The sequence below is a fragment of the Tiliqua scincoides genome, chromosome 2 (assembly GCF_035046505.1).
Source record: "Tiliqua scincoides isolate rTilSci1 chromosome 2, rTilSci1.hap2, whole genome shotgun sequence".
NCBI classification, from domain to species: domain Eukaryota; kingdom Metazoa; phylum Chordata; class Lepidosauria; order Squamata; family Scincidae; genus Tiliqua; species Tiliqua scincoides.
The window spans coordinates 220,090,788-220,102,802 of record NC_089822.1 but is presented as its reverse complement, the minus strand read 5'-3'; the positions used below and the strand labels follow the sequence as shown (position 1 = coordinate 220,102,802).

At 41.8% G+C, this 12,015-nt stretch overlaps 1 protein-coding gene and 1 long non-coding RNA gene across 3 annotated transcripts in view; one reads left to right on the top strand and one right to left on the bottom strand.

The window, feature by feature from the left end:
- The window catches only part of DNAH12 (dynein axonemal heavy chain 12), a 122,565-nt gene that overhangs the window by 43,020 nt on the left and 67,530 nt on the right, over positions 1-12,015 (top strand). Inside the window, exons 24-30 of the mRNA XM_066618473.1 lie at positions 1,808-1,964; positions 2,360-2,532; positions 3,442-3,594; positions 5,095-5,334; positions 7,846-8,091; positions 9,869-9,988; positions 11,616-11,725. Of these exons, the coding sequence (XP_066474570.1) occupies positions 1,808-1,964; positions 2,360-2,532; positions 3,442-3,594; positions 5,095-5,334; positions 7,846-8,091; positions 9,869-9,988; positions 11,616-11,725 (1,199 nt within the window). The remainder of the gene's footprint in view (positions 1-1,807; positions 1,965-2,359; positions 2,533-3,441; positions 3,595-5,094; positions 5,335-7,845; positions 8,092-9,868; positions 9,989-11,615; positions 11,726-12,015) is intronic.
- The window catches only part of LOC136642183 (uncharacterized), a 62,232-nt gene that overhangs the window by 19,147 nt on the left and 31,070 nt on the right, over positions 1-12,015 (bottom strand). Inside the window, exon 5 of one of the 2 annotated variants that reach the window (XR_010793972.1) lies at positions 10,303-10,467. The exons of the other annotated variant lie outside the window; for it this stretch is intronic. This is a non-coding gene — a long non-coding RNA (uncharacterized lncRNA). The remainder of the gene's footprint in view (positions 1-10,302; positions 10,468-12,015) is intronic. 2 annotated transcript variants of the gene reach the window in all.

The following is a 12,015-nucleotide window of genomic DNA, read 5'->3' as shown; positions in this document are numbered from 1 at the left end:
TTTATTGTATTTTGGTAGTTCATCCCTCGTCATCTATGTTAGTTTCTATGTTTATTGTTTTTTATTAATGTTAGTAATTTTGAACTGGAGAAGCAGAATATAAATTTTAAAATAAATGTGACATTTCAAAGTAAAATTGAATACAGCAAGTAAAAATTAATCTTAACACATACGCAGGTACAAATCTGCAGTGACAGTTAACTGTCAAATACAGTGTTTGATACTGAAGTAAGTATTATTCTTTTGTTTTTAGTGGAGACTTTTGTGAGCTATCAGTAGGACGGAGACGACTACAAACTCCTGAAAACTCCCAGTAGTTTCTGTATGAGCCCTCCGAGGGCCCAATCCTATCCAACTTTCCAGCACCAGTGCAGCCACAACGTAGGCACAACGTAAGGGAACAAATGTTCCCATATTTTAAGGAGGCCTGTGTGACTGCCTCCCCAACACAAGAAGCAGTGCATACCTCATAGGCGCAGCAGTACTGGCCCTGGAAGATTGGATAGGATTGGGCCCTGAGAGCTGGCGCGCACTGTTGCAAACATGCCATAAGGCACGTTTGCAGGTCTTAACACTGGGTAAGCGCTGGTGGTATCACTGGCCAATGCTAGGCTACTGCCAGGCGGGCACCCAACCTCTGCCGTTCGGCAGTTGCGTGGACTGCCAAGCAGCAGAAAGGTAAGCGGGGCATGGGGGGAGGTGGGGAGAATGCAGGGAGGCAGAAAGGACTGGTATAGCAACACTCCATGGGATCCAAAGCCTCTGTGGTGGACTCACGGCCTGACACAGAGGTACTTGATTCACCGTCAACCATTTTGTTGGCGGTGAATAGAGTAGCCCCATTGCGGGGCTACTGTATTTACCCAGGGGAAGGGGACAAAAGTCCCCTTCTCCCAAGGAGCTGGCAGCGGCTGCCCCAAGTGTGCAGGATGTGGTGGCAGCCATTTTCAGTGCTGCCGCAGCCCCATGCCCCATGATTTGCTTTTTATTGCTCTCTCATTTATACTTTTGTACATGCAGATAGGTTTGTTTTATGTATTTTAAAAATTTGTTATAATGAAATCTTAGAATTTTTTTTGTTAGCTGCCTTGGGCACCCATGTCAGAGGGGAAAAGGCAAGATAAAGATGTACAGGTCCAGCCTATTTATATACAGATTTTTTATACACGGATTTGACTCAACACGAATGGCCCCTGCAAATGAGAAAGAATGTGCTGATCCCTGGAGAGGGGGAAAAATGCATCCCTTTAAAATTGGTTTTAAAAACTGAACAGTCCTTTAACAACAGCCTCCTTAATGAGAGAGAGAGGGCAGCAGGCTAACAATCCATCAATCCTTCTCTCTCCTTCAGACCCCTCCCTTCCCCCAGCACTTGAAAGAAAGGTGATCATTTTGCATTGGTGAAGGAAGGAGCTGAGTGAAGTGCTGATGGATTGTTTTCTTAATGACTCTTATCTTAGAGTCAGCAAGGCTGTTTTTCAGTCACTGCAGCAAAGAAACTTTGTGTTTTAAATTGATTTGCTATAGTGTGTTTTTTTAATCCACTTGGGTGCTTGGAACAGAACCCACGCAAATAATTAGTCTCAACCTGTATTAAATAAAGGTCCATCTACCAAAGTGAACAGGAAACACTTTACATGTGTGATCAAGGCATTTATATTAAAAATTATTGTAGCATTACATAATAGTTAATGAATTTGTGAATAAGCAAATCACAAGATAATAGTATGGAAAACCACTAATCATTCTGTATCAGGATTTGATTCGTAGTGGACAGAATTTTTCTAATACCATTTTCATTTTTCAGGGTTTAAAGGATTATTACAATAACCTCCAGCTTCAGTTAAATGATATTGTAGAGCTGGTCAGAGGAAAATTGTCTAAGCAAACAAGAACTACATTGGGTGCTTTGGTTACTATTGATGTGCATGCGAGAGATGTCGTCATGGACATGATTGAATCTGGTATGCAACTTCTTATTAGCTTTTCTACACAATTGTCTTAAAGCAAATGAGAAGCAAGATATAATGACATGTGTTATTGTTAGAAACTATTGATTTTATGAAGTATTAGTCTCATGTTTGAAATCTTAGTTTTATTATTTATTTATTATGGTAATTTATATCCTCCTTTTCTGTTATTAAAAAGCACCCCAAGGCAGCTTCAACATATAATAAAAATTAAATATATTTTTAAAACATTACTTTTAAAATACTGCAGTTATCCCTTTTTTAAAAAAAAAGAAAGGTGGAGTAAAAGTGCCTAAAATAAATACAGGAGTAGGCATCTTCAAAATGGTTTATTATTCATACTGCCCTTCCAGAATGTGTTCAGCCTAAGAGGTCTTTCTTATTACTAGGTGTGACGCATGAAGCAGATTTTCAATGGCTTGCACAATTGCGGTATTACTGGGAGTATGAGAATGTGCGGGTGCGGATAATCAATTGCAATGTAAAATATGCTTATGAATATCTTGGAAATTCTCCTAGACTTGTCATTACTCCTCTCACGGACAGATGTTATCGCACTTTGGTATGCCTTTTGAATGAAATTTCTAATTAGAATGCCAGAGAATTCAACTTATTACAATAAGGCTTATCCTCTACCTGCATTTAGCACAGTAGTATGCAGAGGTATTAATATATTCAGGATATTTATTTGTTCATTTTATTTTACATATTTTTATACTACCCTTCCTCCAAAGAGCTCAGGGGTGGTGTATATGGTTCCTTCCTTCCTTCCTTCTTTCTTTTTATCCTCATAGCAATCAGGTTAGGCTGAGAGATAATGACTGGTCCGAGGTCACCCAGGAAGCTTCATGACAGAGTAGGGATTTGAACCTGGATCTCCCAGGTCTAAATCCAACACTCAAACCACTACACCACCCTGGCTGTCAGAATATATCAGAATTTATTTCATTGGTACTTAAGCTCAACTGTTTTTTTCTGGCTTGGGGTTCCAGTTTTGCAGTGATATATAAATCCATTTACAATTTTAACGGAGCAATCCTAATTGGCACTTAAGCCAACCCAGATCCCCTGTGCCGGCTTCCAGGTATTGCAAACATGCCATAAAACACATTTGCGCCACCTTGGGAGTCTTGGGGCTGGTACAGCCACCCACATTGGCTCCTGGAAGCTGGATTCAGACTCTGCACCACTATGTTTATGCCAGCCAAGGCAGGCCAGTGCAGGGGATGGGAGAGGGTGGTGGGAGGGCAGAATGGAGGTGGGGGCGTTTTTGGGTAGGGGGGACAGCCCAGGAGACCTAAGTGGGTGGGATCAGCTGTGGCAGTGCAGGCTGAATCCCAGCCTCCATTCTAGGCCCAAGCAGCATTACAGGGACTACTTAGATTTGCACTCACGAAATTGAGAAATTTTCTCAACATTGTGACAGGATTTAAATTTTACATTATCTTCCTTGAATTATTTTTATTCTTAGATTGGAGCATTTTATTTAAATCTTGGCGGTGCTCCAGAGGGACCAGCTGGGACAGGTAAAACAGAGACCACCAAGGACTTGGCTAAAGCCCTTGCTGTGCAGTGTGTTGTCTTCAATTGTTCAGATGGCCTTGACTACCTAGCCATGGGAAAGGTAAATTGAAGCAAATTCTCATCGTTTGATTTTCTAATTAAAAAGGACTCCCTGTTTTTAATTTTTTTTATATTCTCAGCTTTAACAAAAATGTATACTAGACAGTTCAATTGTTCACAAACCGTATATTTCACAGGCTGACAATATTCACTGATATTGGATAAGAATTGCTTGCAGCGTATAGCACATGTGATGTAGTTTTTGAAGGACCAGGTGCTATTAACCTTAAAAAAATTGCATTAAAATGTCACTTCGGCTAAAAAGTAGGTTAGATACATTATTTTTCCTCACAAAATTAAAGACCTAGGCTTTAATTTTTTACAAAGAAAACCAGCCAAATCAAGTGACAGTAGCCAGGGACGCCTCTATTTCTACAGTGTATAGACAAGTAGAATGCTAACAGTATTCATCTTAATACAAATGTATTGCTGTACCGTGGCATTAAAATGTTTTGAAGTATCTGAAAAGCCAAGCCCAGTCTCCAGAAATGTGACCAGTGTGGCATTTGATGTGATTCTTGTGGACACCTACTGAATAGTCTCTGAAGCAGCAATCCTATACACATGTACCTGGGAGTAACGGCCCAATCCTACCCAAATTTCCAGCACTGATGCAGCCACAGTGTAGCCCCTAGGTAAGGAAACGAACATTCCCTTACCTTGAGGAGGCCTCCCTGACTGCCCCTCCATTGCAGGATGTGGCACATGCCCCTTGGCGCAGCTGCATCAGTACTGGCAATTTGGATAGGATTGGGCCCCAAGTTCCATTGAGTTAAGTGGCACTTACTTCTGAACAGATGTGCATAGAATTGCACTTTGATACACTTAGCATGCTTTCCTATTATTAAAGCGTTCAACCGTTTTTAAAGTGTTTTTTGTTAAATTATTTTTTTTCTACGTGAAAGTACAGGTACACCCATGCAACTCTTTTAGAGTGAAACCTACAAAACCAGCTGCTTGTGGTCTCAGCTAATTAATTTTACCATTTCATCTTTTTATATGTGACTAAGGACACAACCCAGACCTGGTGCTGAGCCCTTGCACTGGCCTAGGAGTGTCACAAACATGGCATAAGGCACATTTGCGCCTTCTGTAGTGTCAGCTGTGCTGGTGAAGAATATGTGCCAGCCCACGGGGGCTGAATCCAGCCCCTGCACCGGCACAGGCAGATAGGTTTTTGTCAGCTTCCTGAGGCCAGCATAGGCAAGGGTGAGGGGAGGGGGGAGTGGAGGCATTTTGGGGCATGGGGAGGATGGGTGTTGAGCGGACCTGTTGTATATATGCAATGTTGGGCAAAAGTGTTAAGTTTTGGGAATAGCTGTACAGCGGCTTCCCTATTTTAGTATAGCCATCTTGCTTACCTAATCCTGTATGAATATTGGTTTTTCTCCTAAACTGGTTTTATTGTAATCTAATTACAATAATGAACATGTATTCGTTAGGCAGCAAGATACTTTTAAACCACTGAGGATATGATTACAGGCTTGCCTTTTGTCTTTAGTTTTTCAAGGGTCTGGCTTCTTCAGGTGCTTGGGCCTGCTTTGATGAATTCAACCGCATAGAGCTAGAAGTACTGTCTGTGGTGGCTCAGCAGATTCTTTGTATCCAGAGAGCTATACAAATGAAGCTGGAGACATTTAATTTTGAAGGGACTGAACTGAAGCTTAATCCAAACTGTTTTGTTGCTATTACCATGAATCCAGGTTATGCAGGTCGTTCTGAACTGCCAGATAATCTCAAGGTAAAATTGCTAAATAAACATATGCTTGAAGGCGATTTCAGATGCTGATTTAAAAGGCATACCGGTATGTCTTAAAATAATGGGTTCTGTGCTTGCAACATTTTATCATATCAGACTGTTTTTGAAAAACCTTGCAGTTTCACAAGCAGTTTGCTATGTGGGACAGAGGGACTGCTGGTCAAGAAACACCAGCACAAATTCCTCTTGTGTGGAAAATCTCATGTGTGCACCTTCCCTCCATCAAGCTATTATTTTCACCATTAAGGAGAATGTTCATGTAAACAGGTTGTATGTGTAAGTTTTGCTAATGGAGGAAATAGCAGCTTGGAAGCAAATAAAAGAAGCCATGACCCTTGCTTCTATCAGTTCTGTGTATGGAAGCTGACTCTTTATGAGAGATATCCAAGTCATTGATCCAGATTGGTACCATGACATTGCCAAAATGTAAGTGACAGGAGAATCACAGATCTCTGCTATTTTATCCAGTCTGGTTCCAACTGGATGTATTAGGGAAAAAGATACGTCTGATGTCTCTCACCAATTGTCAGCTTCCATACGCAGAACTGATAGAAGCAAGGATCATGGCTACTATTCACCAAAATTGTGGGGGGGAAAGCTAATTGATTTTCTACAAATGTCAGTCTCCCAGCTAGTGCTTGCATATGCATGTGTGAAACTGCCACATTTTGTTTTGGGCTATTATCTGGGCTTGAGAATGGAAAATACTTTACACTATAAGTAGTAGTGTTTGTTTCCAGTGAGTAAGATAAGTTAACAGCCTAATAGTCCAATCCAAAACCCTGGCAGTGGTGGTTGCGAATGTTTGTGCAGCAGCCAGGCAAGGAGAGCTACCGGCGGAGAAGCCGGTGCTAGTCAATGCTGGGCCACTGTGCCAGTGGGAGGAACAGGAGGAGCATGGCACAGTCAGTCACCCACTGAGTGGCAGGAAGGCTTTTTTGGGGTTGGGGAGGGCAGGGAAAGGCAGAGGGGGATGAAACTGGTAAGGGGAGGGTGAGCCGGAGGGCAGTTTAGGCCTGGGAGGGGGCAGGGACAGCAACAGAGGCTGTCGCCAAATCCTATCCCCCCTCCCAAGCCTCAGAGCCTGACACAGGTCTCCTCAGTTCTGTACCACTAAACAACTCCTAGTAGACACATCTGGCTGCTGGGACTATACACAAGGTAAGGGAACATTGGTTTTGTTATCCCAAGGTGACGTCCGGCTGCATATCTGGCCCCACAATATACAGCGGCGGCTGTTCCGGGGCCACTGTACTGCACAGCACTGCCAGAGCTTAGGATTGGTCCCTAAGTCTTATTGAACACAATGGGCTGAGTAAAGTAAATAACACAATTTTCAAATACAGGTTGAGCCTCATTATCCACATGGGTTCTGTTTGAAGCACTCACATGGATGGAAAAAACACACTTTAGCAAATCAATTTAAAAAACAAAGTTTCTTTGCTCCCATGATTTAAAAACAGTCTTGCTGACCTTTGTGATGTAAGAAAGAGTCATTAAGAAGACAATCCATCAATCAGTCATTCTCCAAGCATTTAGAAAGGCGCTTCAATCAGTCCCTCCCTTCACCAATGCAAAGTGATCACCTTTCTTCACCTGCTCAGGGGGAAGGGAGGGGTCGCCTGGAGAGAGAAGGATTGATGAATTGTCAGCCAGCTGCCCCCCCCTCTCATTAAGGAGGCTATTGTTGACGGGCTGGTCAGTTTTTTAAACTGATTTTAAAGGGATGCATTTTTCCCCTTCTCCAGGGATCAGCACATTCCTTCTCATTTGCAGTGCCCATTCATGTTGAGTCAAATCCATGTATAAAACATCCATGTATAACAAGGCTGGAACTGTACCTCTAAGTGAAGAAGTTGTGAATAGAGAAACTAGAGGAAAAGCTCACAACACCTCAGCTTTCTCTCATTTTTTCTATTTTTGTTTTTTTGGTTAATTAAAAGCTAAGGCTAGCCAGCTTGTCAGAGATAGGGCAGGTCATTGGTGGACCTGAGGCAGTGGGGCTTGCTGTGCGCTTGCCACACTGCTCCCGCCTCCACCCTCATCCCACCCCCAACTACCAGTCCGAGCTGTTCCATGGACAGGTGAGGCTCTGCATGGCGCTGGGCAGCCGTGAAGAAGTCTGGCTGTTTTAAGCAATACTTCCGGTTTTGTCAGGAAATTGGATGGCCAGAGAAGCCTCAGAAGGCTTCTTGACAGCTGCAGAATGTTGGACGATGCTCCGTATGCCTCAGTAAGTATCCTGGAGGGGGGGCGGCATGTCGGGGGGGGGACAAGCATGTCATGGACCAGCCCTGGGTCGCCCTGAGGGCAGATCCACTACTGGGGTAGGTCAGGAAGGGCAGACCAGATATATGCATTGCAGAACTATAAAGACTACTGCTGGATGGTTATCTACCTGTTTTGTAGTTTTGTTGTTAGTGGAGTACTTGAAATGCTCTTGTACAGCATGTTGTTACAAAGTTTTTACACTTCCTTTGATGCACATTTCAGGTCCTTTTCCGAACAGTGGCTATGATGGTTCCTAATTACGCTCTCATTGCTGAAATCTCTCTTTACTCCTATGGCTTTCTCAATGCCAAGCCATTATCTGTGAAAATAGTTATGACCTACAGATTGTGCTCAGAACAGCTTTCATCTCAGTTCCATTATGACTATGGAATGCGTGCAGTCAAAGCTGTATTAATAGCTGCTGGTAATCTGAAACTGAAATTCCCAGCAGAGAATGAAGACATACTGGTAAGTGGAACATTAGTGAATTATTTTAGTGGCAAATGCATCTTGACAGTTGTAATACCTTACAGTGTTATCTGGTTCCAGCCACTTTGGAATAGTTTTTCCATTTTTGAAATCCCAAAGTCATCTAAATGATGTCTTTCCATTTCACGTTTGTTAAGTTCAAATTCAGTTCAATTTAGTGATGTCTTTATATGGTTTTGCAAACCTAGAGTGTCACATATATGCTGGTTGAATGAATACTGGTCTTAAATTGGTATGAAGGGAGAAGTTACCCGCAGCACTTGGAACTGTATGTCATATCCAGTAAGTAGCTCCTGCAGAGGCTTGAAGGACCAGGCTGTTAAATGGAAGAGATAATACAAAAGCAAGTGCTACACATTTGTTGCTATTTTAGAGCCAACTCTATTTTACATTAAGCAGATTCTTAGGGCTGGTATGCTTGGTTTTTGTTCTGTAAATAGCAGCTACAAGGGAGATGAGATGCAAGCTGGATCAGGAGTATGGAGGAAGGGTTTTTAACTAGGAGTATGGTCTGGGGGAGAGTTTTAGCTATCTTGGGTGCTTCCTGATTCGAGGGAAAAGATGGGATCAGTGATATAGCTAAGGGGGTGCAGGGGGTAGTTATTGCACCAGGCCTCAAGCTTTAGTGGGGCAACAACCTGAACTTGACACTAGTGACCAAAATTGTGAAAACCTTGGTATTTTCAAATAATACTGCCATGTTATATACCATTCAATGCTGCATTTAATGAAGAATGCAATGAAACAAACTGCGTCAAAATATCCCAATTCTATCAAAAGTTATAGTCAAATAACCAGAAAATAAAAACACAACTGCATTATGGAAAAAAGCTGGATTTTGTTTATTCAAACCTGACCAATGAGACTGATTGTTCCAAGAGCTAATTAGGTGTTATTATGATACAGCAGGGAACCAATAAGGTGTTAATATGGGGGAAGCCTGCGGGGGAGGCAGCAGAGCAAATGGGTGGGGAACTGCTGGGGGAAGGAGGTGGATTATCCCTCATTTTCACTTGTTTAAAAGCCCAGGCATGACGTCACTTCCAGGATATCATTTTGAGCTTGGTACCAGGCTATGTGATCATTAGCTATGCCACTAAATGTGATAAAAAATACTTTAAACAAGCAAATAAATGTGCCGCCTGTTACAATTCCGGTTCTGATCAAGGATGCCTTGCAGCTGTTGTTTGCCCCAAGAGGAAAACTACATTGGAATATTGGTGAAGACTAAGGGTTAATGTCTTCTTCCCCCTCCCATACCACAGTCTTGGTCTAGATTAGGGCATCCCAGGGGATGTTCTCCTAGTCTGTTTTGGACTAGCATGGTATTCAGCACAGTTCTCAAGTATACTGCAAGTGTCAGAGTGATACTTGAAACCCCGGATGCCTGGAAACTTCCTAAGTGTTTCACACCACTTGTTTGTCATATCCCATTATGAAGTTTGGAACATCCATGCACACCTCCCTTGTTCCCACACAGAGTTTCCATTTGATTGGATATAGGCTTCAGTTCAGCTCTTAGCAGATATTACTTTTGTTCTCTACCTTAGCAATAATTTCAATTAGTAATTTGAAAAAGTACTTAGAAATTTGAAGGAAAAAAAAAAAACTAGCAGCACATACTTTGTATTGTGGAAATGTGTTTTTAACTGCTTGTTTATTATTAAATAATAATATTTAATATTATTAAAGTAGTATTTGTGATATAAATGAGAATATACTTTCAGTACAGTTCTCTACTTTCTTGTTTGTTCAGCTTCTTCGCTCAATCAAGGATGTAAATGAGCCTAAATTTTTATCACATGACATACCTCTGTTTATGGGTATTACAAGTGATTTATTCCCTGGTATTAAACTCCCTGAAGCTGACTACAATGTGAGTAAATTTGTAGTTCTCTAGTAACACTTCCAGCATTTGCCATTTCTCATTCATTCAGGGCTCAGTCCTATCCAAATTCCCATTACTGATGCAGCCATACCAACAGGGCTGTATCCTGTAGTGAGGAAGCAGTCATGGAGGCTGCTCAAGGTAAGGGAACATTTGTTCCTTTACCTTGGGGCTGGATTGCAGCTGCATCTGTGCTGGAAAATTGGTTAGGATTGGCACCTCAGTCTTTCTAGCTACTTTAGATACTTACCTATAAATCGAGAAATTTCTGCCAATAAATTAAGTTTAGATCACCACCTCACCTTATCTTCGAGGTCACTCAGGGTCAGGGCTTTTCAAACAAGTCACAGCATCAGGAGAAGCAATGCAGAGTTAATTAGAGGCAATCTTCCCTGCAATCTCTGTTAATCTCCCAGGCAACCACTCCACCAGCAAGCTGCAACCAAAGTTAACCTTTTGTTCTCTTCCTAAGAAAAAAGCAAGACTTCCTTGAAATCAAACAAGCCTCCTTCTCTTTAGCAGACTGCAGCTTCATACCATTTTTGCAAATGCTTGGCAGATGTCTTTTTTTTTTTTTAAAACACTAGGATGTAATCCTCATTTCCCTTTGAAAGAAAGTCCCAGGCTACAATTCAGTGAACTTAAGTTTCTTAAGAATGACACACATGGAAAGCAGTGGGTCCACTTCTGAGTAAATAGGGTTGCAACTATGTGCAGCTGCATTTGCTCACAGTCGTTCCTTGTTGCTTGTCTCTCTACTGTGAATTGAATTGCACACCCCCAGTTATGTGTTATAAGTTGCATGGTTTAACACATCCAGCACCTTAAAGAAAAATTTAATTAATGGTTTTCCTGCAGTAGTTCTCAACCTTTTTTCACTTGCATACCACTTGGCAGCCCATTTCTATAAATTGTTCCCCTCATATTAGCTATGTAATTAATATGAATAATATAAGCCCCCATCTCCTCTATATGCAAACCCATACTTCATGTATTCATCACAGTATTTTCTTTTTTTATCTGTTTGAAGAACTGAAGTGTCCTGAGAAATTCTTGGTGATTAATCACTTTTCATACAATGTTTCAACTTTTTTACTATGCTGGTTTTCAATCACTGATTCATACATGAATTGATGACCAAAAACTAGCTATTGGTGAGGCTTTCACAGCCAACTAGCTACCTCCCTTCCTGCCTTGCTGGCATTGCAAGGCATTGCAAGGCATTCTGGAGCGCTACCTGCCTTTTTCTGCCATTGTTCCATTCTTTTTCAAGTACCCCTGAAAATTCTGTTGAGTGCCCCTGGGGGTACATGTACCCCAGGTTGGGAACGACTGTTCTACCGGTATGTCGTTTACAGTGCACTTACTCTGATAATGTTTACAAAAAGGTGGTGAAGACCAGAATTTAAAAAGAATAAAAATGTATCTTATGATCCTTTACTACATTTTTAATAAATTAGAAACTGTACAGTTCTTAGGTAACAATTACTGGAACGTTATTTTTCAGGATCTAGCCTCAGGTAAAATCAGACAATCTATAGTCAGACACCCCTCCCCCCCAGTTTAACCCTCAACTTATCCGAGGTTATCAATGTTTTTTAAAATTGTATTTTAGGATTTTCTGGAGTGTGCAAATGAAGCCTGTCAAAAACATAATTGCCAACCAGTTAAAGTTTTTGTAGAAAAGATGATACAAACCTATGAAATGATGATAGTTCGACATGGGTAAGTATATTTATGATCATTTTCATGATTGTGAGCTGCAATCTAGTTATGCATATTTCAAGTCTTATTCTAGATCAGGGGTGCCCAAACCCTGGTCCAGGGTCCATTTGCGGCCATTGGGGACCCCCAGTCAGGCCTGCAGGGAGCCCCCAGTATCCAATGAGCCTCCGGAGACTTGCTGGAGTCCGCCCTGGCCCAATGCAACTACTCGCAGCGTATGGGCTGACTGTTTGACCTCTCACACAAGCTGCAGGCCCTCTCCACTGCTTGCTGTTTCATGTCTGAGAAGC